This window comes from Malaclemys terrapin, chromosome 5 (genome assembly GCF_027887155.1).
Source record: "Malaclemys terrapin pileata isolate rMalTer1 chromosome 5, rMalTer1.hap1, whole genome shotgun sequence".
NCBI classification, from domain to species: Eukaryota; Metazoa; Chordata; order Testudines; family Emydidae; genus Malaclemys; species Malaclemys terrapin.
Window position 1 is genome coordinate 73160457 of NC_071509.1, and position 27071 is coordinate 73187527.

The 27071-nt window shown below is 39.0% G+C and overlaps 1 protein-coding gene across 3 annotated transcripts in view; it reads right to left on the reverse strand.

Annotated features, from left to right (window-relative positions):
• Nucleotides 1-3378: 3378 nt before the first annotated feature.
• The window catches only part of PALLD (palladin, cytoskeletal associated protein), a 319604-nt gene continuing 295911 nt past the window's right edge, over nucleotides 3379-27071 (reverse strand). For 2 of the 3 annotated variants that reach the window (XM_054030227.1, XM_054030226.1), the window contains 7 exons: nucleotides 25330-25479; nucleotides 14616-14710; nucleotides 11741-11873; nucleotides 9141-9348; nucleotides 7460-7625; nucleotides 5123-5256; nucleotides 3379-3963 (listed from right to left, as the gene is read on the reverse strand). In XM_054030227.1, coding sequence (XP_053886202.1) covers nucleotides 3791-3963; nucleotides 5123-5256; nucleotides 7460-7625; nucleotides 9141-9348; nucleotides 11741-11873; nucleotides 14616-14710; nucleotides 25330-25479 — 1059 coding nt within the window. In that variant the 3' untranslated portion in view covers nucleotides 3379-3790. Of the gene's footprint in view, nucleotides 3964-4947; nucleotides 4999-5122; nucleotides 5257-7459; nucleotides 7626-9140; nucleotides 9349-11740; nucleotides 11874-14615; nucleotides 14711-25329; nucleotides 25480-27071 lie in introns of all 3 variants that reach the window. The other variant, XM_054030228.1, reaches the window with a different exon arrangement.

Consider the following 27071-nt stretch of genomic DNA (forward strand, 5'->3'; position numbering starts at 1 on the left):
GCCTTTGATCCAAATAGCTGTGAAACATCACAAAGTGCTGGATGTTTGTATCCAGCTATTAAAAGTAGGTAAAACTCCTATATAGATTATGTAAGTAACTGCTGTAGATGCCACCAAGTTTTTGTAATCAAGAAAGTGAAGGTAGCTGGTCTGCAAGACACAATGTATTAACATGTGGTCCATAGAATGTGTTCTCAGATTTTTTTTTTTTTAAGTCTATGTAAAATGGGTGGATTCAGCCACCTCATTTCTATTGGTGTTAATGGGAGGCTTCTTCCTCACCCCAATAGCTCTTTGAAACTTTAGATGCAGCCACCTTATGAAGTAGTCTTGAATTGTTTTGTAAATATGCTTGAATAGAGAGGGTTTCTAACAAAATATAATTGCAGAGGACTTTGAGACAGTGGAGAACTCTTTGGTCTAAAGTAACTAGTTACATTATCAATTATACAGTGTGTGTCAGTGGGTAGCCTCAGTTGGGTGTAGTTGGCTGGGAAATTTAAATTTCCCTCCATAAAATGACCTTGATGACTCAGTGAATTTCACATAGGTTTGTAGCCTTTTGGCAAGCACATATGTCTCTCCCTGCTTATGCTACACTGATTTATTTTTCTGCACTGGTAAACCCACAACATCCTCAATGTTTAAAAATAGTAATTAAAAACTTGGCTGTGCTGTAAACAGCCTTACTTTTTAGTTAAAGACCTGATTTTACTATTTGTACTAGGGATGTAAAAGGTTAACTGACCTTAACCGTTAACCCCGTCGCCTGGCTGGAGGGGCCCCCGGGCTGCCTTGTGCTGGCCGGCTGGAGGGGCCCCAGCCCTGGCTGCGACCTTGGTTAACCGGTTAACTTTTTAAACAATATTTACATCCCTGATTTGTGCATGGGTATGTATAAAGAAAGTCAAGGAGAGACATTTTGTCTGTGAAGCAAAATGTTTACATAAACTATTTGATGGGAGCTACTTTTAACACACCAACAGCAAATTAGAGGGACAAGCTGTTTTATAAAACAAGTACTCTGGTTCTCAAAAGCCCCATCAGATTTAATTTACTGTGCCAAATACTGCTGTAGTAAGTAAGCAGGGGCAACACCATTGGTATCAATGGCATTACTATCACTTGTGTCAGGACTCTGTTTTGCTGAGTGAGTTGCTGTAGGGTTAATTTTATGGAACTGTTCCTAAATATAAACCAAATAGTAAATTAGACTTTTACTGAACAATTTGATTCTCTATATGGAGGGCAAACTTGCAACATATGGAGTACAACATTTTTTTCCTTCTTGGATTTAGTGTTTTGCAATTTAGAGTGAGGACTGTCTTTTTTTGGGTAAAGTCTGTTCTTACACTAGGATAATGGTACTTCAAGGCAGCTAAATAACGTGTTAGAAAATGTGGCCGTTTGCCAAACAATTCTGTGTACCTACTAAATAGTTGTTTTTTTTTTAAATAGAAACATAATCAAGAACTGATCTTAATCACAAGATGGCCTCTATAACACAATTACAGTCTCTCTTCTACTGGGTAAGTACCATGGTTTGGGTATTATAGACAGTTCAAATGCAACAATGTGTGCAGGATGAATGGAGATACACATTGAATATGAAACATTTTTAAAACTAAACTATTACACCGTGCTAAAAGGGTCCTTCCCCCACCCCCCAGGTTTAAATCAGCGAAGGAGATTCCCTAAACCAAATCTGACCCTTCTTAGAAACTTCAAAAATCTCTTTATTTCCAGCTCACAACCCTAATCTTGTCGGTCTTGTGTTAAATTTCCAAATTCTGTATTTGGATACCTTTATAGAAATAGCTATGACTACTTTTGCCCAGAAAATGACAATTTTCTATTTGTGTAATATTTATTGATGCTAAACCCACATTATGTCAGCACAACAATCCAAAGTAATGATAGTACTTTTTTATAAATACAAATAAAAGGTGTCAAAATAATGCTAGTTAAGCTAAACAAACAGTAAATTAGCAGTCAAGAAAAACGTGGCAAATAAGACATACTTTACTCTAAAATATAGGTAGGATATTTCTATATGACAGACCGTATGATATTAATTTAGATAAGTAGTGCCTGTAACTGTGGTCATAACCTGCACCAATCTGCATAGAATAGTACTATCTTCTGTGCTAAAGTTTAGTCACTAAAAAAAACTTGGTTTGTATACTTACAAAGAGGTATGAAACAATATATGTATAGCAGTAATGCAAAATATATGGTAGTACACAAACAATAAACTAATAATGGACTTGAATAACTGAGCTGAGATAGATTTCAACACTTTTTATTATAAATAACGAACGATAACCGTATGTGCTTCATGTAAGGAATACAGCATGTTCCTTTTATATCAAAGACTCTCGTACCATCAATACCTCAATTTTTTCCCCATTAGGCCCAATTAAAATTCTTCTGCCCTCTCAACTAAACTAATTGGTTCAGTCTCAAAACTGCCTAGTACAGTAGAGTCCAGTTTGATGTGGAATTGCTTTGCATTCTGAAAGTAGCCTCTATTCTAAAGTCTTCACCAACTGCACGCAGTCCCTAGCCACAGCATGGTTAGTCTGTTATCATACACTAGGGAAGAAAACAAATATTTATCATTCACCACCTACACATGTTGTCTTAAGAAAATAATATAATGGCACATCTGTTTTTCTCCACCTTCATTCTACTAGCCTACCCCCTATGATATGTGCTTTTCATTTAAACTCCAATTGCAGACTCAGTCCATTTTTTCCACTTGCTCTACATTCCTAAAATCCTCATACATATTCACAAGCTCTACACAATCATAAATGTCCACTACATAAACTCCATAGCTTTCTGCTGATCTGGGAATTTCAAATGTGTGAATGGCAGTGTTCTGTTAGTTTTCAGGATCTGTTTAAAAAAAAAAAAACACACTAAAAACATCTATAGTTTTCCCCCTTTTTGCTAACTGTATGTAGTAAAACTATACTGTTGGCATTTTTCTCTTTCCCAAAAGTATCCCTTACTTGGGTGCTAGGATTTATAGTCTGTAGTAGTGTATTATGCCTCAGCTCTCATTATTTTGACTAGGTTCAATTATTTTTGCTTAAATTAGCCTTGTAGTATGGTTGTAAATAAACATTCTCGCTGACCAAAAAAAGAAAAAAAATAAGAATTTTTTTAAGATCAAAGGTGTCAGCCTTGCTATATAGTATTGGCAGTTCTAACATTTTAAGGCATGTATTTCCTTTCTCATTGTAGAGACAAGGTATTCGTTTGTTTTTCCTTCTCGCTTCCTGTTTTATTCTTACAATATTGCACTTGTTCTCTGTAGCTATCACGCTGCATTGCCATTTTGAATTGTAAAAAGATAACCATACATGTTAATTTCCTTTATGGTCTAATAGCCTAAATGAAACTTCTCTCACCATTAATACCATGTAGCATCTACATCTTGCTTAGGAAGGAACTCAGTGATAAATACTGTACTGTTTACTTCTGAAAAATCTGGTTCAGTTCAGTATTTTGGCCTTTATGAAAAAGGTTATTCATAAGAATTCTAGCAATATAGGCATAAGGAACTGAACAGTGAATGTGGTTTTCTGTGCAATGTGAATATTTCTATTAATCAGCTATCTATCCTAATTTGGTAGGAATAAGAAATATATGGTTAAGGTGGGGATTTTTGTACTTGAAGGTGTCTGGCTTTACATAAAGTGACATAGAAGAATCATTGGTCAAGGCAATGGCTTTCAGTGTTTCTGCTTTGAAAGAAAATGATGGATCTGGCAGCTCAGGTCTACAGGTCATCGCTCTCTACCAAGCCAGACTGCAATGTCAGATGAACTGGGTTTGCTTCAGGCTGGAATGCTGCCTTGATGTCTAGTCCTTGGTCAGAAAGTGCTGCATATCGACTGGCTGAGGGACGCACCTTCTTTGGCTTGGTGGTTTGAGGTTGTTGTTGCCACTGAGCTACAGATTTGAAAAAAAAACAAATTAGGTTCACCCTTCTTAACTCAGATAACAGAAGTACTATAGGCACACTCCTGTACTGTTCAGTTCTTTATAAACTCCCGATACATTTTTTCACTTGAATGGCAGGGAATTAGCAACTCTAGATTTTTTACTTTATGTACTGATTTACATAACAGCCAACCCTGTTCTCTCCACTGCTCTCACTTTGTCATGTCCTTACTGCACAAGAAAAGACTATAAATTGTTTGCCTCCACTATTTTGCTGTGTAACCCACCAGCTAAGCCTTCTCAACCACCTCCCACCCTTACTTCTGAAAGATGTGCATTGTGACTCCATTCGCCCTGGCCAAGTACAAAATTTGCCATTGCTGCTCCCAAGAAGTCCAGAAAAGTTACTGCAGAACACTGCAAGACAGTCCTCCCCACTGGGGTGAAAATACCAGGCCAGATTCTAATCTCCCACTAATGTAATTGATCTTCAATGGAATTGCTAGTGGGTGCCCTATGGAACAAATCAGATTATCCTTGTCCCCCTCTGCGATGTGGTGTGACAAAGCTAAGCAGAGTCCTGTTCAGAGCTGCTGCTTTGTAACAAGTTACACCATCACCACCCCATTATTGTGTGACCTTAACAAGAATAAACATTTTGCTCAAAACAATGAACAAGTCAGATTGCTGTCCAACATTATCTAATTTTGGTTTAAGATCCGTTCACAATAGGGAAACTGTACTGGTCTAAGTAGTAAACTACAACAGGATCTGCCATTGGCACCCATCTCAAGTGTGTTTAGGTAATACTAATAAAGGTTAAAAGCTGATGCTAGCAGAGCATTGTAAGAAGGACCAAAAGAAAATGTCATGCTGCTTTCTAGAGTTACTGATAAGGATGCATGTGTAAATAAGCTAGATGTAGTATTCTAAGCAAGTAAAGAAACCAGCATGCTTGGTTTGTGTAAGTATTTGAAAGGTGGTGAAGTATACTTTGACAGAGTATTTGCTGTCTTGATGAGGATCATTATTATTGTGAAGAAACTATAAACAAAAGAGAAAGAGATCAGTGTAAACCTTTGTGGTATAAACTAAAGTTTTTAGAACTGCTGGTTTTTGGGAAGATTGGTTTAATTTAACTGCATATCTCAGAATAGAAGGCACTTACTGTAAACATCAAGCCTGGCAGTGCAGGACACAATCCCAGCCTCATTCTTAGCTGACACAGTATACCAACCAGCATCTTCTTTTGTAGCTCCCTGAATAAGCAGGCAAATGTAGCCATGGTTATCCTGGTGCATACTAAATGGGGGAGAAGAAAAGGTTATTAAAACTTAAATTACATAACAGCCAGTATGGACATGGTTTATTGTGTTTAAACATATCATTACAAGCCCAAATTTAAAGCAGCACATTTACAGCTAGTAGGTTATATTTCCTCTTAATGAACATACAGCTCCCACTAAAGGAATGAGAGAGATGTGCACAGTAAGTGGAAAATGAATCTGAGCTTAATTTTTAAGTCTGTCGTTTTTTTTTTTTAATTTGGTTTTTTTGCTAATTTTTAAAACAAGTCAAGATGCACAATTAACATCTGGCTAATATCTCAGTAACCAGTCTTTTTCTTGTCCACAATTCAAGACACTACTTTAGAGCTCAAGTTTCAAGTGCATTTCCAAGTCAAAACTTCAAAAAAGAAACTTTGGGGAAGAATCTAACAAATTTGACCTTTAAGGAATGAGAGAGAGATATTCATAGTTTTGAGAAAGTCATGTGCCTCATAGTCCCCTTTTGTAGATGAAGCCATTAACAGGCCTGCTGTGAGGATTACTTCATGTTAAGAGTACATAATAAACACTCAGGGCTAGATTCACAAAGCAGCCCCTAAAAGGTCACTGGGGTTCACAAAGCCTGAGTTCAGTGTCTAGGTTTCCTATTCACATCCTTGTAGAATCCAAGGTCAGAAGGGACCAGTGTGCTCACTTAGAGCCTATGTGCTATACAGGAGGACAGACTAAGGGTTATTTGGGGAAGATCTGTCTTGCTTTAAAAATTGTCAGGGATGGAGAATTTACCACAGCCCTTGGTAAACTGTTCTAATGACAAAATGTACATCGTATTTCCCGTCAGGATTTGTCTAGCTTCAACTTCCAGCCATTGGATTGAACATTTCCTTTCTGTTTAGATAGATGAGCCATTGTTAAATATTTGTTCCACAATAGTACTTACAGACTGTACACAAGTCATCCCTTAGCTTTCCCCTTATTAAGCTAAATAGCTTGAGCTCATTGAGTATGTCACTATAAGGCATGTTTTTTAATCCTTGTAGCTTGTCTCCAAAACCCTCTCCAATTTATCAGTAGCCTTTGTGGACAGCAAAACTGGATAATCCAGCAGCGGTCACACCAGTGTGAAGTACAGAGGTAAATAACATCTCTACTCCTATGCGAGATTCCCATTTATGCATCCTAGGATCGTCTTTAGTTCTGTTGGCCATAGCATCACAGGGGGAGCTCATGTTCAGCTGATTATCCACAACAGTAATCTTTTTCAGGCACTGCTTCCTAAGATACTTACAGAATGGCGGACTCTGTCCTATATTCTTTGTTTCCAGATGTATATGTTTACATTTACACAATGAATGTGGGAAACAGTCACCTTGGAATGGGATTCACAAAAGCCACTGACATAGGCACCTCCTGCTGCTTGAATCCTCAACTGCAAACCCTCTCTTAGCATTAGGCACCCATGCTGGGTTGGGGTGGCGGGGAGCAACCTCATACTCTCTAGTCCAGTGGTTAGGGCATTTGCCTGAAGGAAACATCTGGTTCAAGGCCCCCCTCTACTTGAAGGGGAGAAGGGATTTGAACTGGGATCTGCTGCCTCCTAGGAGAGTGCTCTAACCATTGGGCTATTCTGACATGGGGCTTCTTCAGCCTCTGCTGTTGAATCCTTCCCACTGTGAATAAATAATTAAATTCATTGGAGTAGGCACACTGGATATTGGCTCTCCCACATCCCAGTTGAGAACCCTCACCCCTAAGTTACAAAAGAGGTCATCCTCCTCCTACCCCCCACTCATTTTGAGTAAGTCCCCCCACAAATAGCTCATTTGCTAAGTGGGCTCAGAGTTTACCTACAGGCTTGTGAATCTTCCCCTCATGGGCGAACCACTGGGACTTAAGTGTTTGTATGTCTGCCATGGGGCAGCAGTGCTCATGTTCAGAGGCAGAAACATAGGGAACTTTCACTGCAAAAATTTAAGCATAGAATGAGTTTAGGTGCCTACAGGGTTTGGGGGTAGCTGAGTGGGGATTTTGTGAATCCCAGGAGGGTCTGATTCTGGGATTTAGGAAGCTAAAGTGGCAGTTAGACACCTTTAGTCCCTTTGTGAACCTTGCACTAAGGATTCTTACAACCTCATAGCCCCTGAAGGTTATTTCAGTCATGATTTACTTTGATCTTTGTCAGTGAGATTAATTATATAATATTAAACTGCTCTAACCTCACTCTTTCAGTGTTGTAAGTAAGTGACTCATTCTCTTTCTTCCAAAATATCTGAGGATATGGCACCCCAGAGACTCGGCACTCCAGTCGCACGGGATAGCCATCAGCCACTCCTGTGTTCTGTAGCTTCTCTAGAAACACAGGTGCCTTGTGTTCTTCCTTAGCTGTGAAAACACCATAGAAATGGCAACAATATTTACAGTGACAACATTCTATTACCATTCAGCCTCCATTGCATTTATTCAGTTAAATGGTAGAAGATTTTAAACCACTACTTAGTGGCAGTAAACTTTTAAAAATAATTGCATTAGACCCGCACCTGCTTCAGGGAAGTAAAACTTGTCCTGTCTATGACTTTAATAGGAGAAAGATGGGTTCTAATAGAGCAGGGTGAAATGCTTAAATTCTCAGTTCAGCTGAACAAGGCACACTCAATATTGTCAAATGAAGGGAGCTTCATTTTTGGGATCCTATGAGGTGTGCCCGTTAGCTGGCAAAACTGATCTCATACAGATATTATTTGAGCTCTCTCTTAGTTTGGCAATCTAGTCTGGTTTGTGGTCTCTATTATTGCCTCAAGTGTACTTCAGACAAATGTAGTAGCATATCTTTTGGCTGATTGTGCACATACACAAAAGGAATTTGGGATAAAATTTCTTCTTTGCCCAGCTGACCATCAGCATATGCTCTGCACCCTGGCTAATTGTTCACCAATAAAATATTTTAACATAAATAGTGTCATTTCAACTTATTCCTCTTCCATATAGTCTTTTGAATGTCCTGTGACCATGGGCCCCAGGAGCTGATATGCCCAACACCCCTCCAATATGCAAAACAAAAACACCCCACTAAAACAAGACAGTCCACTACCCCCCCCATCCTATTTTGTATAGATGCTTAGGCTGTGCTCCTCACCATAGTATCTGAATGCCTTCCATTAGTACATTAAGGGATATGATTAACATCTGTCACATGATTTGTTTTCTCATACCCTCTCTGGAGGAGGAAGGACTTCATTTTATCCTTTTTAAATGTTACCTTTTAGTTTCCTTGCTGTCCTATTGAGTTTCAAGCTCTCCTTCTCTCAATCAGCCTAATAGGCTGCTACATACCTATCCGATCCCCAAGCACTTGCTGTATCCCTGCAAAATACAGTGTTAATATTGCACTGGAGCTGGCTGAGTTGTGTTTAGCACAGAACTCAAGAGACGGGGGCAAACTTAGCTAAATGTTTGGGCTCCATTACTTTCCCAGTATCAACTGGTAATGACTATTCTGCTGGCTGCAGTGCCTTCTGCCCTCTCTCTCTTCAAAGCATGCCCCCTATTCTTGAGTGGCAAGTGGAACAGAGCCGGAGTATCATCATCTGTCAGTTTAATGGCAGTTTTATAGCCCCTCTGTGTTTCTGGAGAGGCACAAAGGGGTCAGAGCATTGACAAGGATCTGGTTCAAAGTAACAAATGCAGTTACACATCTCTTTTCACATTTGTAACCATGCTCTATATGCATTTATTTGAACATATGATAGTTCAAACACTCACCTCCTGGAATTAATGAGATACTTATTTTAGTGGGTAATAATTCCATAGTCTTTCCTAGAGAACTTCAACTTGCATTTTCAATATTTCATGTATGCCTCAAACAATTTTCAACATGTAGTCTTAGCATGAAGAGATTACCTGCAACAATGAGCTCCAGGCTGAATGTGTTTTGACCAGCTCGATTGGTGGCAATGCACGTATAGATTCCAGAATCCCTAGCCGTGACTGGCTCTATGATCAGAGAGTGTACACCGTTCTCACGCACCAACATTTTGTGAGAACTGTCAGGACGAATTGGTCTTCCACTGAGTTGCCAGCTTAGATCTGGAGTTGGTAATCCACTGACCTTAAATATAAACAGAATGGAACAGAGTCTTAGCAGTACAGAACAGTAGGGAACTCCTTATTTCATACTGCAGAGAAAAAGGAGGAATGTTTTTGCAAGAAAATTTGTGTGTCTGACAAAATACAATGGACCAAATGTTGCCCTCAGTTACACACAGGAGCGCAACTGGGTCAAATTACACCTTGTACAATGCCATAGGGATCCCAGGTATGACTGACTAGATATAAGCATTAAAATATATCTTGAATCTAAGTAACAAAGTAATAGATTACAGAACAAAAGGTTGGATATCACCTGTCATCTTTTTGAATGTTGCCCTTGATTCTGAATGAGAAAAGAAACTTTCAGAATTCTTTTCTTGTGGGAAATTTACAAAGGACGACAACTGGTTTGTGAAGCAATTTTTCCTTCAAAAAACCAACCCATTGGTAATCTGTTGTTGAACTCCAAATTCAATTCCAGTTATGTATTGCTTATTATAGACAATGCCATCTACAGAACTTTGTATTCAGATGGTTTGAACCATCGACAAACTGTTGAAAGATGTTTCATCAGCAATACGTACTACTTAGGAAAATAAGAGTAAGATATTGTATTATGAGAAACTAATTATGTTTAAAAGTAAACAGCTGAAGTCTGAATTTTAATTAATTATCTTATACAAAGTTACAAGTCTCTCTACCAAGCTAAGTTTCGGTCCTACCTTTGTAAGATTTCAAACAGACCAAAATGGGCTAAAAGGATTGGTGGCCAACAGACATTGTATGTTTGTTAGATTCACATCTCTGTTCACATGGACGTGCATGTCTAGTTTACACAACTGAGTTGTAGAAGTCATTCTCTCTGAGCTAAGAGAGTGGCTCAAAGTGCCTCTTTTGACTCAATGTTTAGGCCCTCATTCAGTCTCTTCGAGAGAGTCCATTTTCCTTTTACTAGCAGAGTCACTTCACATGAGTACAACAGAGAACTGACCCTTAAACTGTACACTGGAAAGATCATTTGGCCTTTGTTTTTATCATAACAGTATGGAGGTAATATTCTCAACTAACACATGAAAAGGGGTTAGGAGAATAACACTATGGTACTGCTGTTATTTGAGGGAAAAGGTTATTTCCTTTCATGCTTAGAACCAAATCAAGGTGAACTGGTTCACTGAAATGGGTGCAGCTGGACAAGAAACTTTCTTAAAAAGGAAGAAGTGATTGAAACAATCTGTAATTTACAAAGGAATACTTTACAATGACACTAATTTATATAAGTTTTTAACTCTCTGGGACCTTCAGGATGAAAGCCACTACAGAAGGGATGAATCAGGCTAGATACTATCTAGCAGCAGTTCTCTCCACTAGCCATTCTGTTCATTCATGTTTATTTTTCTTAACAGGGCAGGTGACATGTGTAGGAAATGTCTCTCTTTTTCTATATACATAGGCACATATACATACAGAGTAGTAGGTTGAAAATAAGTTTATAAAGGGAAGATGTTGAATGCTTTAATGTTTGCTTGAAAAAAGAGCAAAAAAATTCAAATTACTGTGTGTACTTAGAGCAGATGATATCACTGAAACCTGCTGTCTCACTCTCAGTTAAAAAGGGCCACTGAAGTTAGTTAGTTAGTTATATAATATTTTATATATAATATGTACTATGTGGTGAAGAATGTCCCTTGGAGCATTCAAAGTCACAGTCATTGCTTATGTAGGATCTACAATTTGTGAGTCTTAGTTATTGCAGAGGGGAGCACACACACAGACAAATATTATTCTCAGAGCTGTGCTTACTGACTTCTTGTGTAAAACTAAGGGGGGGGGAGAAGATTATTCCTATTAGTGAGCTGCCCCTCCCTGTCAGCACAGGGCTCAATGGCTGCTCATCATAGGAGTTGATTCTGTTGCAGTCTGTTAGCCAGGAAGGAACTCGTGCCATGAGTACAGCAAGGTGGCATTACCCTAGTCACTAACTGACTTGCATTCCTTCTAATAAACTGAAGTACGTTTAGTCATGGTTTTCATGGACCTCAAAGGCCAGCTGTGGGCTGTAGGAGATGCTGTGACTCACCTTCACCTTTTGGATAAATCAATAATACAAACTCACATGTTTGAAATTTTGTCAAAGTATCACTTGACTTTCAAGCTGGCTTTATTCTAAGAAGAAATACTGAGATTCTTCTTTACATCTTAGTCCCCTCCTCCCCCCTCCACAAGGGTGGGCCCCAATTGGAGGCTTTGCCAAAGGCCAAGTCTGAATCCTGTGTTTAATTCTGCCTCCTTTGTGTACCTAGAATCCCCACTGAAATCTGAAGTGCATGAGCATTACAGGATACAGCTGAATTTGAACAGAGTTCCCTCTCTGGTTCAACAGAAACACTAATTAAAACAAACTTAATACTTGCCTTGCAGTCCATTCTGCAGAGTTTTCCTTCTTGAACAATCAGGTCTCCAGGAGCCTGCAGGAAATGAGGTCGGAAGAATCGTTCCTGAATTGGTTCATTTTCATCACCACTGTCCCTTGATCGAGATCGAGGTCTTAAAATAATATATGAAATACATTTGTTTATTAGGCATGTCCCCATGTTTTCTGATGAAACTGAAGAACCAAATTCAGATGTCAGACTGGTATAAATGTAGCTTAACTCCATTGGATCCCATTGTAATAATTCCATATTTACACCAGCATAACAGAGCAGAATTTGGCTCAAAAATCAACTAAATATGATTCTCTCTATATTTATTTGATTCAGTCTACATTTTGTAGCAAAGATATGAAGTAGAAAATTATCTCATTCACAATGAATACCATGTTAGGTAAGTCAGTTTGTTTATATACATAGTAATATGTTTTAGATTTCATTTATTCTGTAGTTTAAATCAGTGAAAGAAAATGTACAAGAATTTTGGTAATACTTTATATTTACAGCCACAACTCTGCTTTAGTCTTTCATACATCTGAAACCCTCTCTATTACTGATTAAGCCAGAAAATCTGTATTGTCAATAATTACATTTACCTTTAAGAAAATAGTAGAAGCTAAAGACTATCACAATTCACAAATATATTCGGTTCCACATTAGATTTTCTATTATTATCTTCTCTTATTTGTTACTAGTTAAAGACATTTATTTTACATTTACATTAATGTGAATTAAATTTTATTCATCTGCTCTGGAGGATTATTCTTCACTAAACAGTTATCTGTTTGTGATATTTATAATCATTTCCAAAGCAACTCATTCTGCTGTAAGAAGAACGAGAATGTAGCTCATAAGCAACACAAACTAAAGAACAAAAGATCTTGTGACATTAAACTGTTCTTAGTAAAAATAAAAGAACATGGGAAGAAAAATGCAGAAAATATGACCAATCAGCAGATTTCCTCCACCCAAAATACAGTTTTCTGTAATTTCTGTGATCAGCAGTTCTTGCCCATTAATTTATTGTACCCTTGCCTGTGGCTAACCAGTTCATTTTCAATTGAAAGTAACAATATTTCCATTATATAAGTAACTTATTTAGCAAAAAGTTCTTTTTGCAATCTCTGTAAAGTCCTATTTTACTTACTAAATTTAAAAATATGTAGTTAAAAATGAGATTTGTGGCCAGTTTCTGTCCTCTGCTACAGTCATGCAGCTCCAATGAATTCATTGCTTCTATGGCCAAACTCTGCCCACAGTGACACCCTACTACAACAAACTGTAATGGAATTCATTTGGCCAATAATATTTGCATGGCTCTGAAAGTGAAATTCTGCCTTCAGTTAGCATGTACTAGAAGTTTATTTTGCATATCAATCTTCATATCTGACTCCATTTCTTTTTGTCTTGGAGAAATACAGATATTTTTGGACGGGCTCAAAAACCAAAAAGAGAGCTCTTTTAAAGAACATAGCCAGACTGATCTCTTAGTGTTCTCTGTTTCTTTGTTTCCTCTTTTCTTTCCCTCTCATGCATCTGCATGTTCCCTTCTCCCTAAATTTTAAGTGCCCCCCAGCCCCAAAAGGCATTTACACTGTCTTCTCTAGAAGCTAGTGACCTGCAGGCTCCTTGCAGCTCTGACCCACAATTCCTAGTGGCAGCTCTTCCTCACAGATGAATAAGAGGCTTTTAATTGCAAAGGTGCTGATCCAGTGCAATGGGGATATTGAATATCAACCTATTGATGAATCAGTGGCTGTGCAGTCCTGAAATAGCTTCTCCACTGCATTTACTATGCAAAATGAACATAAAACTAGCTTTTGTGGGCTTAGTGGCCTAATGACAGTGTGCAACACACTGCTGTGGAAAGGGTTTGGATTCAGGCCTTGATATTAGCTCCTTGTTATTCCTGGGCCTGGAACTTTATTGGATGCAGTTTGCATAGCACTAGGTGAGGGTGGGTAAGATGTGCTTTTCAACACTTGAGTGACCGCCTTTTGGCCAACTCAGGAGTGAGGCTTATGAGAGAAAAATGCATCACAGGCCTCCTTGTCCAGAAATAAGGATTAGGTAACATGAAGAATTCTGAGAAAGGAGGAAATAAAGTGGAGAAATAGGGTGGAGGATCTGAGAATCCTCCTCATAAACAATTGACCAGGGGTTTATCAGGACTTTCTAGTATCTAATTTAATATTTACCAGGGCTCTGTTTTCGATGCAGTATTTGTACCATATATACTTCCTCAGTTGCTAACTGTTCATGTGAGTAACAAAATCCATTAATTTCATCCTGAATGTAGTAAGTAGTGCTGTCATATCTATACTCTGTGTTGTAATTGGCAGCTGATGGCAAGATACTGCAGTGGGCATAACCAATGAACAGAACAAATATATGCCACCACAGCAGACACTTGAACTGGGACCCTCTACTTGGTTAACCAAAATGGAAGAATTTTTTCATCGACCTAGCTGCATATACTGTGACGGTTAGGGTGACCTAGCTACATCGCGCAGGCATGACATTTTTCATAGCCCCGAATGATGTAGCTAGGTTGACCTAAGTTTTAGGTGTAGACCAAGACTGGGACAAGATGCAGCAAGTGAACATGGCAAACAAGGAAGGGAGGGAGGACAAGGATTAAAAAACTAAGATCACACGATTGTATAAGTTGCCTGTTGTACATCTGATGGCACCAAAAGCTATAGGGATTTTTGGATACAAGAGAAGATTAGGTTTCTTCCTGGGTGCCATATTGCACATATACTTTCTTCCCAACTCTCTAATCTTGCCAGCACCTTTGTGCAAAATATGTTTAGCAGCTGCAGTGATGAATGTGTAAAGAAAACATCTATGGTACCTTCTGATATGAGGCTGGCTGGGGGGTGTTCGAGGACTCCGTCCTCTCTGATTGACAGCCTGAACCATCAACCTTCCAGTACAGCTTATTCTGCCCTGTTACAAACATTGAGGTGGGGAAAAAAACAATTTTTTTTTTATTAAAAATAAACAATTTTAACAGAATAGATTTCCCCCAAAACACTAAACAAACATATTAATAAATACCCAGAGCCTGAAGTTCACTTGTTGGTGCCAACTTTTACAGATGCCTTGCTTTCAAAATCTTTTCTTCCATAAAAAGGCAGTTCCCATCAGAATTAGTTAACATATCAACTGCCAACAATACTTTCCCTGTTTTTACAGCTAGCAGTCCAACTCTGAACACACTGAAGCAATTCTGTGGTTACAAAAAATGATCAATAAAAAGTTATGAGGTCTACTTTATTGTATCCTACAAGGTAACCCTTTCAAGAGGGGGAAATTTCTGCACTCTCTGGAACACAGCTGGTACAGATAGCAGTGAGGTACCTATTGCCTGTAGAACAAAGTATTTAGACATATTGCCATGTTCCTTTATGCTGCTAAATGGTCCAGCTGCTGACTCTGCTCTCGCTGATGGACCATTTAGTAATGCTGCTGACTGTTCTTACCATCAGCATAACATTCACATTGATTCTTAGTTATCTAGTAGTAAAATTATCCATCTGCTCCACCGGCTATAAGTCACACCCAAAATATACCTAACAAACTTTATACACAGAGCTAAGCGCTTGTGGCAGCTCAGTCATTGTTTTGTTTGCAACACTGATGTCTTCACATACAGAAAAGAAGTTGTATTGCATAAAATCAGAAAGCAGGAAGGGAAAAAAAAGCAGTCACCTTGAAATACAATTATTATTGATAGATAACATGTATACGTGCTGCTTTACAAAATGTACCACAAAAGGAATTTTATTTCCTGTACTCATGAAGCAGTATCTCTGTGAGAAAGGTTGTTACCAGTAAAAAATATGGATTTCTGGACAGCTGTCTGCACATTTCACAGCACAGTGGGAAATCTAGGTGTTGGAGTGTCCATTCAACTTCGCTAAACAGAGGTAAGTAGCTGTTTGGGCTCTCAACCATAGATGGGATGAAAACAGGATTTCAAAGTAACCAAAAAGCTTCTAAGTTCTTGAAAGATTTTAGTTCACTAAAAAAATGGAATACATATTTGTGCATTTCAAGTGCTATTTTGTTGATTGTATTAAAAGCTGATTCTCCACCAGTGTCTACCATCTTCAACAAGACCCCTAAGCACTAAGTATCTGCTTATCCAGGTTAACGGAAATTGCTGAAATTTCTCATAGACCTCGCATAAATATATTGGTTTGGTCCAGTGGGTAAACATTAATGTTCCCAACTACCAAACAAGAGACTGCTGATGTTCCAGCAGATACCAGCATCCAGCCAGGATAAGGATCGGACTATCACTGAGGCAGTAAATTAGGTGATAACGGTAAGACATAACTTACTCCTTTCCCTCTGAAATATCTATAGAATTGCTTGTTACAAAGGAGTAGTGGCAAGGGGAGAAACCTCAAGTTCTTCCAGACAGAAGGGCAGGATTTAATATATCTTAGGAGGAATAGTTCCTGCTGTGGGGCTTCTAAGGTCTAGACCTCCTCCTTCCTGGACTTTTTCTCAGGACACTGCTGTTGTGGACACCCACATGGAGTGCTAGAAATCATATCATTGGGAATTTCTGTGCTATTCCAACATCTTTCCAGTGCAGTAAACATGGTACATGCTTCCATTATGATGTGAAAAGTGTGTGATATTCCTTTTACATTTCTAATAGTTGTATGAGCTGTGACAGATTTGGAGGTGCCCTGTGATAATTAATGAATACAGTATGTTGGTCTGGGTATTGGGGTGTTTTTTTAGGACTTTGGTTTAACTCAACAGGAGTCTATCTGGAAAAATGGCAGGAAAGAGACCACCACTTCAAGATAAGCCACTGTAGCAGGGCCTCCTTGATCCTGTGTACAAACCACGCAGAGACCCTGGTGCTGGTCCAACACTCTGTGCAGTTTATTTATAATTGAGTCCCACTATCTTCACAGCGTACCTAGCGCCTCTACAAGCAGAGGGAGAGCAATCTCTCTCTCACTGCCTGTTTTTTCCCTTTTCACTTCCTTCCTGTGCCTATCTGGCCTATGGCTTAATTAGTCTTACTGCACTGCCCCACCCACAAATTAGGCACAGGTCTGCCTCATCAGCTCCAGAGTGCTGACTTCATACCTAGCACTCTGTCACAGCCACCCTTTCAGCAAACACTTGAGAGTTGTTAAAGGACAATACCAGAATCACTGGCTCTGAGTACTCATTTGGTCTGCTGCTGAGCCTACAGGACTTGTTTTGACAAGATGGGTCAAAGCTTGGGGACACAGAAGAACAAAAGAACTACAGCATGGTTTAAAAAGAACCTCCTCTCCAGAGAGGGGCTGTAGTTGTTTGGGAGAAGCAGACTGAGATACAGGACCCTATTGGGGCTGTTTGAACAAGTTAGACCTGTCTTCATTACCATCAGGTAATGGTAAATGTTTAGGTCACAGACATATGTGTAGACAATTTTAAAAAATCCTTTCCCCCTTACGCTTTATTCCTACTACCAAAATAAACAATGCCTTTGTTTTAAGAAAGCTGTCTGATCACTATATACACCAGGAGGGTCAGAGGAAAACTGGGAGGCAAGATCAAATCAGTATCTTAGATGCCTGTATACACATGCGAGAAGTATGGGTAATAAGCAGGAAGAACTGAAAGTGCTAATAAATAAATACAACTATGACATTGTTGGCATCACCGAAACTTGGTGGGATAATACACATGATTGGAATGTTGGTATGGATGGGTACAGCTTGCTCAGGAAGGATAGACGGGAAAAAGGGAGGAAGTGTTGCCTTATATATTAAAAATGTACACACTTGGACTGAGGTGGAGATGGACATAGGCGATGGAAGTGTTGAGTCTCTCTGGGTTAGGTTAAAAAACAAGGGTGATGTCATGCTAGGAGTCTACTACAGGCCACCTAACCAGGTGGAAGAAGTGGATGAGGCTTTTTTTAAACAACTAACAAAATCATCCAAAGCCCAAGATTTGGTGGTGATGGGGAACTTCAACTATCCAGATATATGTTGGGAAAATAACACAGCAGGGCACAGACTATCCAATAAGTTCTTGGACTGCATTGTGGACAACTTTTTATTTCAGAAGGTTGAAAAAGCTACTGGGGGGAAGCTGTTCTAGATTTGATTTTAACAAATAGGGAGGAAGTCATTGAGAATTTGAAAGTGGAAGGCAGCTTGGGTGAAAGTGATCATGAAATCATAGAGTTCACAATTCTAAGGAAGGGTAGAAGGGAGTACAGCAAAATAGAGAATGGACTTCAGGAAGGCGGATTGTGGTAAGCTCAGAGAGCTGATAGGTAAGGTCCCATGGGAATCAAGACTGAGGGGATATTTAAGAGTAGGTTAGATAAATGTCTGTCAGGGATGGTCTAGACAGTATTTGGTCCTGCCGTGAGGGCAGGGGACTGGACTTGATGACCTCTCCAGGTCCCTTCTTCCAGTCCTAGAATCTATGAAAACCACTGGTCACAGATTCCCAAAGGGAAAAACTGCAGGCACATGAGCCCTGTTGGGCCTGCTGGATAAGAATGGTGGATACATTCGGCACTGTAGACCAGGAGCCAATATAAGTGTGGGAGAATTGCAGAATTCAGTCAAGAAAAGGCAAAAGCACAAGGCCTGACACCTGAGGGGGTCCCCTCAGAGACCAGAAAGGGGACAGAGGTGCGACTAGCCCTGCAACCATGATAAGAAGTCATCAGGAGCAGATGATATTCACCCAAGAGTACTGATGGAACTCAAATGTGAAATTGCAGAACTACTAGCGATAGTCTGTAACCTATCATTTAAATCAGTTTCTGTACCAAATGATTGGAGGATAGCTAATGTGATGCCAATTTTTAAAAAGGGCTCCGAAGGTGATCCCGGCAGTTTCAGGCCAGGAAGCCTGACTTCAGTACTGGGAAAACTGGGTGAAACTATAGTAAAGAACAAAATTGTCAGACACGTAGATGAACATAATTTGTAGTGGAAGAGTCAACATGGTTTTTGTAAAGGGAAATCATGCCTCACCAAGCTACTAGAATTCTTTGAGTGGATCAACTAGCATGTGGACAAGGGGGATCCAGTGAATATAGTGTACTTAGATGATTTTCAGAAAGCCTTTAACAAGGTCGCTCACCAAAGGCTCTTCAGCAAAGTAAGCTGTCATGGAATATGAGAGAAGGTCCTCTCATGGATCAGTAACTGGTTAAAAGATAGGACTTAATGGCTAGGAATAAATGGTCAGTTTTCATAAAGGAGAGAGGGTCTGTACTGGGACTAATCCTATTCAACATATTCATAAATGATCTGGAAAAAGGGGTTAACAGTGTGAGGTGGCAAAATTTGCAGATGATATAAAACTACTCAAGATAGTTAAGTCCCAAGCAGACTGAAAAGAACTACAAAAGGATCTCACAAAACTGGGTGACCGGGCAACAAGATGGCAGATGAAATTCAATGTTGATAAATGCAAAGTAATGCATGCTGGAAAACGTAATCCGAACTATACATATAAAATGATGGGGTCTAAATTAGCTGTTACCACTGAAGAAAGATCTTGGAGTCATTGTGGATAGTTCTCTGAAAACATCCACTCAATATGCAGCAGCAGTCAAAAAAGAGAACAGAATGTTGGGAATCATTAAGAAAGGGATAGATGATAAGACAGAAAATATCATATTGCCTCTATATAAATCCATTGTATGTCCACATCTTGAATATTGCGTGCAGATGTGGTCACCCCATCTCAAAAAAGATATATTGGAATTGGAAAAGGTTCAGAAAAGGGCAACAAAAGTTATTAGGGGTATGGAACGGCTGCCTTATGAGGAGAGATTAATAAGAGTGGGACTTTTCAGCTTGGAAAATAGACAACTAAGGGGAGATATGATAGAGGTCTATAAAATCATGACTGGTGTGGAGAAAGTAAATAAGGAAGTGTTATATACTCCTCATAACACAAGAACTAGGGGTCACCAAATAAAATTAATAGGCAGGAAGTTTAAAACAAAAGGAAGTATTTCTTCACACAACGCACAGTCAACCTGTGGAACTCTTTGCCAGAGGATGTGAAGGCCAAGACTGCAACAGGGTTCAAAAAAGAACTAGAGAAGTTCATGGAGGATAGGTCCATTAATGGCTATTAGCCAGGAAGGGCTGGGATGATGTCCCTAGCCTCTGTTTGCCAGAACCTGGGAATGGGTGACCGGGAATGGAACACTTGATGATTACCTGTTCTGTTCATTCCCTCTGGGGCATGTGGCATTGGTCACTGTCGGGAGTCAGGATATTGGGCTAGATGGACCTTTGGTCTGACCCAGTATGGCCGTTCTTATGATATAAGCATGTATTTTTCCTGTCATAACCACAGATAAAAGATTGTGCCTTACACTATGCACAGTAATAAAACACAAAGTGTAATGTTGCTAATGCAAACCAGCTTCATTCTTGTGATTTTAATTTCATTTGTGTTATATACACAGCAAGCTCACTGCTAATTTTTCTTGTTTTGACCTGTTGGTAAACAGTTGGCTATGTAATAACTGTAGAACTTGTTCTGTCTTCTTGAGTGCCTGAAATACCTGGCAAAAAGCTTACATTTTATTAGAACATTTACTTTAATCTAAACAAGCAGTGAATTCCTATGTTCAGAAGGCTCCATTACAAAGGCCACAATGAAGTCAGCATGTACAGTGTTGTTTTTAGAAGCAAATTTGCAAAACAACAATTTTGTATTTTGTATTGTGTATTAATTTTAAATGTATGGCTTTCATTATCGTATGGGACTGAGCTACAGAGTGTAGATCTCAAACCCAACCACACCAAATCAAAATTATGCAGGTCAGACCAGATTATAATAGTTCCTTCTGGCCTTTGAATCCATGAAAACTTGGCCATGTTTAGATATGGGATTTTGGTTCATCCCATGGTTCAGGTATGAGCTACATATGTGGTAGAGTGGTTGAGTTGTATCAAATCCCTCTCAGTTTTATTGCACAAGATGAATCTGTATTTTAAAAGTAATTTCTGTTGTTCTAATATTGCAGCATTTGTACTTTTTGGCTGTATTCTAAATTAGCGCTCCTTGAAAAACACTAAATATTTTCCATGAAATATTTTAAACAGAAAAAATTGTTTCATTCAAAATTTTTCCATGGAAATTTTCAACAAAATAACTCAAATGAGAATTTTTAATTCGTTCAGTTTCTCCCCTCCTCTTTCTCTTCCCTATTTTTCAGTGGAAAATAGGAAAAAGGGGGAAAACAAATAACAAACAAAAGTAGATTCTAATCAAAACTAAATGAAAATGTTCATTTAGACCTGATTTGTTGAAAAATCAAAATATTCTGAAAGAAACTATTTTTTGGAACGGGAATAATTTCTTTTTAAAAGTCATATTTTTGTTAAAGAAAAATTTTGTTGACCATTTTCTACCTGCTCTTAGTTAACTGGAGCATATACAATACATAATATACCGAGCAGCTAACAAGGACAATCAAGTGATAGTTCAGACTCACACTACATCCTTTGTGCATATTGTTTTGAGAGGAAGACACCACAGAAGATGGTAAGGACAGAGAATTTATTTTAACTGTAGTTATCAGCTCTGAGTGCTTTGTGGTGTAATGATAACAACAAAACTGTTTTGTAGTTATTTTCACTTTCATAGGTTGTATTTGCTCAAGAAATGAGAACAGAGTATTTGTAGAGGGTAACTTCTATTTGAGGCAGTTTTTTAAAAAGTGTGTTACGTAAATGCTTTTGAAATATGTTATTAACTTCATAAAACAAATATTTATGGCAGAAAAATGCATTATTTTAAAAAATATATTAGGGCAACTTTAATGCTCCTGAAAAATCCTGGATCAGGTGCCCTAAAGAGTGAAGTTACCTTTATCTATTGAATAACTACCACATGGGCAGCAATAGTGCCAAACATCCCTGCATCAGTTTGCAGATGTACCTGAACTTTGGGCTCCACACTCATGTGTCTAGTAACATGGGTAATAAAAAGTGCCAACCACAATGTGGGCAGCCACTCACTGGGAACTGGATGGACTCCCCTAATAAAATTTCACATCGGTCACTAAATAGCTCTCAAAAGGGTAATGAACTTTTAATTACTGCAGAGATTAGAATTGGAGAGCTAGAGGTGAAAGTCTCTGTATCCCCAATCCTCTGCCCTATTTAGTCCACCAGACAAATACCTGTGTTACAATAAGTTACTGCACATGGCCTGTGAAAATGTTGAGTTATAAGACTATAAAAAACATCTGGAACCAGTAAGCCTCTATTTTAGGCATTATTATACATTAACTTGTTGCTTGTGGGTAGTGAATTAACTCATTTCTAGCTAAATTTACTGGGATGTAGATGCAAGAGGGCATCCAGAAAGGGAAATGTAAAGTACTGGAAAGAATCTAGAATGGAAAACACGGTCTACACTACCTGCCTGAATCAGCGGGTAGAAATCGATCTCTCGGGGATCGAATTATCGCATCTCGTTGGGATGCGACAATCGATCCCCGAATTAACGCTTGTACTCCACCAGTGGAGGTAGGAGTAAGCGCCGTCGACGGGGGAGCTGCAGAGGTCAATTTGCCGCCGTCCTCACAGCGGGGTAAGTTGGCTCTGATATGTCGAATTCAGCTATGCTGTTTGCATAGCTGAATTTGCGTATCTTAAATCGACACCCCCCTCCCCGCCCCCCGTAGTGAGGACGTAGCCTAACAGGAGGGTTAGGGAACTTGACAGCTTATGGAATTGGGAAGTGAAGAAACCATCGGTGAGGCATGATCTAGGACAAGATGGCCTGGAAAGTGGAGGGAAGGTGGTAGCAGCAGAGGAAGGCCAGAGGGATAGCCAGTCAGATAGTGAGGGGGCACCTGATTGCTACTCCACATTACAAAAGAGTGAAGGAGAGAGACGCAGTAAAAGGAGGAAGAAAAACAGGAAGGAGTGAGAAGGTAAGGACCCACACTCACATTTACTGGCATTGGTAGGAGGCTAGCCGTTGAGAGGTTACCAATATGTGTAAAGCAATGTTGAATGGGATAAAACACACAAAGCTGAGTTACTGGAGAATTTGCAAAACAAAATTTGCTCCTCAGTTAAGATGTTCTATGCCAGGCTTTACAGTGAACCCAGTTTGCTGCCAGATTATAAATCCCAAATTTCAGATTCCTATAGTGTAAATGCTTACACAATATTAACTACAGTATATATATATATATATATATATGCGCAAGAATTGTATATTTCCTTTTTCTTCTTCCAAGATAAGCTGGTAAATCCTACATGTGTAAATTTCACAATATCAGTCCAAATCCTCAGCTGGCATAGCTCCTTTATATCAACTAACTATATCAACATCATCTGAGGATTAGCTTCATTGCCTTTTATATTTAGATTTGTTTGGCACTCATAAAATGAGGGGCGAATAGCACTGGCCGGAGTCCAGCAAAGTGCAGCAGCACTGTGTAACCTGTACTGACACAATTCTGCCAATCCACTAGAATCCTGTTTTGAGACCCACCCTCTGTACAGTGCTTTAATACATATTCATGTACTATGCTTTTCCTGGAAAGAAGCTGCTAATTTTGCCTATGTTTGCGGTAGCTTTGAGATGTGGACAAATTTCCATTAGCATTAGGAGGACAAGCCAAACTTATTTTCATGTATGATGACTTAACCAGCTTGGAATCCAAGTCTTTTGGTGTGAAAGGCTAGTGCATTAATCCACTGCTGCTCTTTGCCTCTACTGAACTGCTAAATGCATAGTAGAAATAAACTAATGCTGGGAGACTATTATATTTACTTGGGAATGATGTGAAGAAAGAACATAAAGGGCTGGGTGAACCATTCAGATGTTTTTCTATATTGCGTAATAACAAACTTCCAAGTTTTCATCCAGGGGATCCAGAGGAGGATGCTTCTGGTTCTTGTCTAAAGTCAAGCAAACATGAGCACAAGATTTTCTCCTTAGTTCACATAGCTGTTTTCTCAGACTCCAAAACAGGGAATAAAGCAGAACTTTTTACTGTATTAAAAAGTAGCATTATTAAATGCCATCAGTTGCCAATGATGATTGTCTGGGTCACATCTCTGTCATCAAATTGGTCAGTAGCCTCTTGGTGATATTCAGAGAAATAAACAAAAGTAGGTACTAAATGAACTTGTAAATCTCATCTAGTGACTGATCCAAAACCCCCCTAAGTTAATGGGAGTGTTTCAATTGACTTGCTTGGGTTTTGGATGAGGCCTCAAATGCTGAACCCAGGAGTTCTCAAGATGATGTTTCTACCTTGGTGCAGAGGAGTGTGTTATTTTTTTTTATTCCAAACAAATCTGCTATCCGTTTGCATTATTTATCACACAAATGGGTAGGTATATTACTTAGTTATTGTACAGTGCTTTCTGTATGAAGGATGTTTCCAGCTTGTAAAGATTATCCAGGGACTTGTGAAACTATTTATATAATGTGGAAATAACATTTACATTTGAGAGTTTTATCCAATACAGTTTGTAGTATCAAGGTCTAGCTTAAAGCTACCATTTGTATATATGTTGCAACTTGAGGAGGTATTGACAGCTAAAAAGCTATGCAAAAATGGAAGTGTCATGCTAAGTAGCCTAGCAACGTGCATAACAGAGCACAACACTCCTGTTTAGATTAAGTTGTGTCTTAATGATAGAGTTTGTTATTTTACAATGTAACTGTTTGAGAGTTTGATCTTGGCAAGGTCCTCGGTGCTGCAGAATGCAATTATTCATTATTTCTCTAAGTTATGGCAATGCTTTGGTCTCTCATGGCTTGAATTCAAGCAGTGTTGCCTTCAGCTTGCTAAACTAGGAAAAAGTGGGTTGAAAAAATGACTTCCAGTGTTCTTAGCCTGTGACTTCAGGCATTATGTCCACCGTGTTACTTTTTCAATGTGTGTGATAATAGGTTTCTGTTATGCACCACAGCTTTAGTTTATTAGCTACTGCATATGTAAAGAATCACTTAGATTACAAAGCAATATCATGTGACTTTCAGAAGAACATACAGTGAAGACCATGGGACCTACACATCAGGCTGCCATATTACACATACTACATGCTATAATCCTTGGCTTTTATTAGATTGCATTTCAGCCTTATTATTTTCATGTAGTTTTAGGTCCTGAATCTAAAAGCCTTACTCATAGTGAGAAGCACAGCTGATCCACATAGTCCCATTGGTTTCAGTGGGACTAATTGTGTTAATAAGTGCTATAAGCGGAAGTGTAACCAACAGCTTAGCTGTGTTAGCTGGGAACCTTGCCTATTTTAGCTTGCATAATATTTACTTAAGGCATGCTCTGTCAAGACATTTAGACAGTGTCAGCTGAAGGCAAAGAAATGACAATGAAAAACAAACAAAATAACCATTCCATAGCATTTCCCCCTAAGCATAGAGGCACAGTGGTCCCACCCTGCTGATGAAGTCTAAGTATTACATACTTTAAGATGACTTCATGTCTAATTAAATTGCACAACTGTTAGAGGAGAGAGTTTACAGGAGCATGCTTATTCTGCAGCCAAACTTCCATTTACCTGGGGGTTGGCAGCCATGATAGTGTAATTCCCATCATCATCCAGGGTGGAGGCTGTAGTGTGGAGAGAGCAGGTCCCATCCGGTTCTCTTTGAATTTTGTAGTGATCACTCCTTTTAGAGATTTGCTTCCCATCTTTGAACCAATAAATCTGTAGAAGAAAACCAAGGGTGGATGATCAGAAGTAGGTGGGTATTGTCGTCATTTCTCATTTAACAATGGTAGCAACTCTCAATTGTTGAAAACCTCACTAGTGTGGATAGAAAGAAAACCTCTTCCTATCCACTACTAAAAGGCATACAGAACTGGGCTGGGTCCTGAATCCATGAACTGGATGTAATAAAAGTTTCAGTTACAGAAGCCTAATCTTCAGAAGGGAAAGCACAAACATTTAAACAGGGAAGTTAGATCAGAGGGTAGTATTCGGTTTCCAAAAAGCAAGTGACAATTGAGCACTTACAGAAATGTTCCAGATCAAATAAATTTCCTGTATTTTATTTAAATCTGAAGTTGGAAAAATAATTTAAGAATATTAATGCTTTTTTTCCAGTGGAAAAAAACCATGATGGTTACAGGAATGATTATTCTGATGAGTCAGTATAAAAACAAGTGATAATTATATTTTATAAGTCACACTTTTACTAGATGCCTATTTATGACCGTAAGCACCCCATAGTCACGTCTCACACAATTCTGTAATAATTTTTGTACAAAACATGCCTTGCGAGGTATCATTTGAAAGCTAATAACTCACTGATTATTAATGTTCTTGAATGATGTATGCACATGGTGGGTTTTAAGAGTTATAGGTACATGCTAGAATTATGACTAACGTGTGATTAAACCAGGCACGTCAGAGGGGAGTTGGTGAACAGGTCTGCCTTAGACAAAGAAATGTAAATTTGATTGTCTGACCAGCCCAATCTTCAGGAAAAAACAATGAAGGTCCGTATTTACAGATAAGCAGTAAACAGGCCCATCGAGACAGCAGGGGGACGAAAGAGCATGGAGCTTCCTTCATCACCAGACTCCATGTCATCTTCTTCACAGCTTGAATAAACTTTACTTTGAGGGGTAATCCTCAGAAGAATCCATTTCAAAGGTTTACTGGTCTATCAAGGCAGGGAGGTCTGAACCTCAAGTGATAAGCAATTGAATCAACTGATAGTATACAATATTACTGTGTTATTTGCTTGTAACCCTTTCTAACATTATTCCGTTAGTTTGCATCACATAACCTATGCCCGATGGTTAATAAATTTGTTTTATTTTTACTATAAACCAACTCAGTGCTGTGTTTAAATGGAAGGGTGTGTATTTACCTCAGTTAAGTTAATAGGCTATGATGTGCTTGTGTCTCTTTAAAGGAACAAACAGACATTATTATTTCTCTGAACTGTCCAGGAGAGGGCTGGACATTGCAGCACACACAGTTTTAGGAAAGTCTGGGACTTAGTGTGTGTTGGGGTCGCACTGCAAGTAATAACCAAGGCTGGTGGAAGCCAGAGTGGGGCTGTAGACAGGCTGCTGGGTTCAGGGGTTCTGAACCATAGCTGTCTAGCACACAGATATTTCAGAGTGCAACCTGCATGCTTATAGGCTCATTGTGAATGTCCCACACTAGAAGATACAGCAGAAAAGCACTGTAAGGCATCTAGGGTTTCAGAGCAAGTGGTGACACAACCTCTCGCTGGCCTGGATTGCCTGCCGAGGCTTATCATACCCTTACACTGACCAGTCTGA